Here is a 5,126-nt window from a genome sequence, read left to right on the forward strand (position 1 = left end):
GAGCGACACTCCAACCAGCCCCTTTGGAACAATCAATCATCCTCGCCCTTCCCCCTTCGTGAAGGAGACGACGACGAGACAATGACTCCATTCAAATCAATCTGTGTGAATCTAGGACAGGCCAAAAAGGGAATACTTCTCTCGGACTTCTTCTTTACCCTAGTGGGCGTTGTTCGCATGAAGCCGCTATCAACTCTTCTCCCTCATGTACGAAGGAATCCCTCGACTACAGTGCTGGCCTGCCTAAAAGACACACTGTTGAATCGGTCGCTGATACAAACTCTCCTTCCCGTCCCATGACGATGTTGAGAGGAAAAAAAGGAGAGTGTGGGCCCGCCGCCTACTTTTCTTGTTGTCCTATCACGCTCGAGCACTACGAAGAAGAAATACAGGAGAGGAGAGGAGAAAAAAGTCGTTGCTTCGAAGCGGTCTCCTCCCTTCTCTCTCTCTCTCTCTTCCCACTTCAAGCTTTATGTCTATACAGCCTCATTAAAACAGCGACAAGCGACGTGGTGGTGGTGGTGCCTTCTTCACTGCAACCGAGAGGCAGATCATACGCAGTACATACTAGGCGGACGGATGCGGAGACAAAGAATGATCGTCTCCAAGCTCGCAAAAGAATCACATCAGGTAACACATATTAGACACTTGTAAGACTACATAGATATGCGGCAAAAGAGTCACCTACACTCACCCCGTATCATCAACCCGAACTTGAAATGCAAAGACCAGAAGCACAAATCCCATACGAATCAGACTGTTTCTCACGTAGAGCTACCTCTAGAGGGTATTGTCGACATATACACACGAATACCAAGCGTACTACTGAGGGAGCGGAGTCGCGCGTCATCCGCTCGCACAGACGACGAACTGAAGAACAAAAGGACTATAAAAGAGCAAGAAAGAAGTGACTTGCCCTCTTGTATTATTCATATACATACATATAGCATCATTACCATCATATATCATCCACATATCCAAGATCCACGCACTTTCGTTCTTTCCCATCGGAAGCTCCTTGCCCGGGGGGAGCTCCTGATAGGAAGGAAAGAAAGTGCGTGAAAGCCACTCTTTCTGCTTTTACATGGCCGGACAACATACATACAAGGCAAGACTGACGCGTAGCGCATCCTACGGCAATCCGTGACACAATCAGCGGGCGGGCGAGATCGGAGAAAGAGAAAGAAACGAACTCACTCCCTTCCCGATGCACCCTAGCACCATCATACAACAGTCCCACCACTACGAGAACGACTGCTGGTCGTACTGAAGCAACGTCTTTCTTCTTAGAACTCATTTTACATAACGGAAGATCTGTGACTGAATGTGACGCGTGTTATATCATCCTTAACAATCTTCATTACCTCTGGACCTGCCGTACTACTTGCCTTGCCCCACTTCACTCAAATCATCATCATAGTCTTAGAGTGAATAATACAAATAAGCACATCATTTGAACGCTATTCCATTCCCTGATCAGCTCAGATAGATATGTATGTACGGAGATCGTAGACACAAAGTAAAACAACAGTCATCGTTCACATCCCAGTTGCTTTCTTCAGACTCGACACGAGCAGGAGGAGGAGGAGGTAGTCGTAGTAGTAGCTGACAATGCCGTTCGTCGTCCTTCCTGTCTCTACATTTCCCGGGAGATCTCTCTGTATACATCATCTCGAGAGCAGCTCTTCTTCTTTGGAGTCTTGGCTCTTCTATATGATATCAAAAACGATGATTAGAAGACTAGGAAAGGACAGACACGCTGACTCTTCTTACGTGTGTCGACAAGATAAAAGACGGCGAGCTCGGAAAAAGACTCTCACGAACTCCTCTTCCTCATACTCGTACTTGGCCGGTGCTGTTGTTCATCCGTAACACTCCTCGTAGCACCCCGCAACTGGACCGCGCCCCTCCCCCTCCTACCTATCTCTTCATCCATTCATCTATCTGAAAGAAAGCAACTGCAAGCACCGGGTGGAGCCTTGAGAAAGCTGCTGTACTCTCTCTCGCACAGGATCGATACTAGGTGAAGACGATGAGGATAGAAATAACGATAAGAGGGACGTCCACTGAATAAAAAATTCCTTCTCATCCTCCTCTTCTCTGTTTGAAGAAGTCAGGGTACTTTCTTTGACCCTAACCGAAAGAGAAATGAATCGATCGATGCAGACGACAAGAAGAATGGAGACATCATACACACGAGAATAAGGGCTTCTGTTACTTTTCCAGCAAACATTTCGATGCATCTGTAGAAGAACCACGTGATGAGGTAATGGTAGTGCTGTCACTACTACTGGATCAATCAGCTCGTATTCGCCTCCTGGTAGCTACGCTTCCCTTCGATCTGGCAGATACGAACCGGATGCGTCTCCTGTATATGCATATAGATATTTATATTTATAAATATCTGTATATACCACCCTCATCACGTACACGTATATAAAGAGATAGATAGGTGGGTAGATACGGAGATGCTGTCTGTGTCTGATTTGTCTATATACATAAGTCATATGAGAGATGATACAACGGATAGTTGGAAGACTCCTGGCACCACTTCTTGCTTAGAAGAGGCCAAGCTGAAAATGTTGCAGGAGGCCCTTCTTTCGAGTTCCTTCTCCTGCACCTCTGTTCTTTCTCTCAAGCTTCTTATTCTTGCCACTGCTCAAGAATCCTCGGGCACCAGTTAACCGACCTCCACCTAGTCGCCCTTCTGAACATGACGAAGAAGAGCTAGTACTACCAATACTACTCGTACTTCCCCCCCCTTTACTACAATCATGAGCCCTTCTTGCAGCACTCCTCCCACTACCACTAACCGTACTACTGATAGGCTGCTCCATGCTGCTGTTACGGTGATGATCATGGGGCGTCATTCTTCTAATAGAGGAAGAAGCTGCGGGGATATCAGATGCTATAGCAGCCATGCCAGGGGTAGATTTCTCATATCCGTAGACTACTTCATCCCTAGAACAATATGACCGAAGACTATACACACCACTGGAGAGGGGAATCTGTGCTTTCTTCTGTTGGTGGATTCCTAAGACCGCCCCTTCAAGAGGAACTCCGCTGCATGAGTCATCAGGGAGGCTCTCTTCATCGTCGTCTCGTTGTCGTGATGGTTCTTCTTGCTCCGCCGGGGCAGCCCCATGCGTATCTTCTTCACATTCTTTCGATAGGCGAGAATCCATTGTTCCATTGCTATCTGCCCGTCCTAGGCGTCGTAAGTTCGGAGACGACATCTCATCGGCCTCAGTCGCTACAGTCGTGCTCGAAGTGAATGAACGGCCGGAGCCAAAGCGCTGCAGTGCTTTCGATAATGGACTTCTCCCATCGTCAAACGACGACGACGACACTTCACATATATCTGAGCATGCTAACGCCACCTTGGCTGGTTCACAGAAAGACGAAGAAGAACTTAAGCTCATGATATCTCTCTTACTTCGTGTTCTCCCTTCTCCCCCCCTTTCACGACAATGACCGCCGCTGAAATCTTCCGCAGCTGTCCACGTCGCCCCCATCTTCTCTTCCCGTTGTGTACCTACATCTGTCGAAGGTGCAGGCACTGTTGCTCTGGTATAACGATTTGCTAGGAAATCTGCATCATCTTCCTTTGCATGCTCATACGATCTACGGAACTGCTGAGTTACCAGACCTTCATTCTTCTCTATCATCTCACAACAGTTGTCCCCGCTTCCATTCTCTGCTATGGCTATAAGCTCACCCCGTTCCTCTGATCGTAACAGTGCTGACTCCTTCGCTTGTACCTGAGGTCGATCCGGCATACACGTCGTACACTGTAGGCAAGCCACAATATGCTGTTTTTGAGAAGCACTAGACTTCCCTTCTGATCCACCAACTTCTTCAGTGTAGACTCTTCGAACTTGTCTTCGATCGCAGTAGTGACGACCCTGATGCACTGAGGTGCTGGTGACACAACAGCAGCTTGTCGAATAATAATAATAATAAAGACTTGCCGATGAAGGACGCATGCACTGAGGGGGACGACACGTCTCTTTTTGGACACCGCAGTATACGCCGTAATGGCATCTTTCATGATGGTGATGCCTTTCTTCCTCTTGTTTTTGACTAGATGATGTGCATGAGACAAGCGAGCCAAGAGAATTCGTGCGATCCAGATCTTCTTTGCTGCTATGATGTCTGTAGAACGGGTTGTCCTGTTGTTGCTTATAGACAGAGGAAGAAGCGACATCGTCACTGTGGGGCCCCATGCTGTTGTTGAGCGGGTATGTGATTCGCTGGAAAGTCTTCTTAACCAATGACGTCACGTTCATTGTATACTGATTCGCTTCGTTACTGCCACACTGGGGCTTCTCTGGCTCCCCCTCTACTACCTCCTCCTCCTCTCGGTGCTGGCCGCAAGTCGACTGACAGGTGATCGGAGCGCCTAAGGGGGTCACGCTGCTGTTGTCGCTGCATTTCACCGCTGTTTCTCTAATGGTGTCATCCTCTCTTACCAACGCTGCCGCCGCTGAGTTATGTTCTGTTCCCCCGCGCGAAAGCCGATCATCAATGACAGCACTATCAACCTGTTCACTCCGTTTTTGTCTGTAAAGTTGTTCTTCTAGACTTCTCTCCTCAAGACCTGCGGCGTCCATACTTCGTCCATAGACATTCATCGTATCCCCACGATATCTGGCGATGAGAAGTGGCATGGCCTGCTGTCCGGCTCGTGATTCGTCCTCACGTCTCTCTACTCCCATCTCATATACACACTGCTGATGCGTAACCTCTAAGGCAGGGGGGTAATGGCTTGAGCTCAAGCTTCCCATCCCTTCTACTGCTGCTGCGTCGTCCTCTACACTGTCTTCGACCTCCATGAAGAACGTCTGCCTTCCTTCATCACTTCTCTGCACTGCCGCTGCATACCCATTCGGAGGTTCTTCACGTGCTCGCTGCGACATACCGGAAAAGCTGCGAGACGATTCCATACGAATCTCCTCTTCTTCCACTACTTTCGGGGGTGATGAACCTGTGGTGCGTCTCTCCTTTCGCTGCATGCTCGCTGCTTCCACACCATCGCTGGACTCTGTCTCTCTCCCTGTTTTCTGATCTACCACGAGGACTACAACACTGTCCGAAGAACGGGGTGTCTTTTTGGTAGAAACTTG

At 48.6% G+C, this 5,126-nt stretch overlaps 1 protein-coding gene across 1 annotated transcript; it reads right to left on the bottom strand.

The window, feature by feature from the left end:
* Position 1: 1 nt before the first annotated feature.
* On the bottom strand, positions 2-5,126 carry CSUI_006485 (uncharacterized protein). Its single transcript, XM_068066643.1, has one exon. The coding sequence runs from the start codon at positions 5,013-5,015 to the stop codon at positions 2,559-2,561; it is 2,457 nt and encodes an 818-aa protein (XP_067921381.1). The 5' UTR covers positions 5,016-5,126; the 3' UTR covers positions 2-2,558.

Source organism: Cystoisospora suis (assembly GCF_002600585.1).
Source record: "Cystoisospora suis strain Wien I chromosome Unknown contig_3285, whole genome shotgun sequence".
Lineage (NCBI taxonomy): Eukaryota > Apicomplexa > Conoidasida > Eucoccidiorida > Sarcocystidae > Cystoisospora > Cystoisospora suis.

Excerpts from the sequence above, each read along its gene's own strand:
- CSUI_006485 (XM_068066643.1), bottom strand. The coding sequence starts at position 5,015 with ATGCAGCGAAAGGAGAGACGCACCACAGGTTCATCACCCCCGAAAGTA.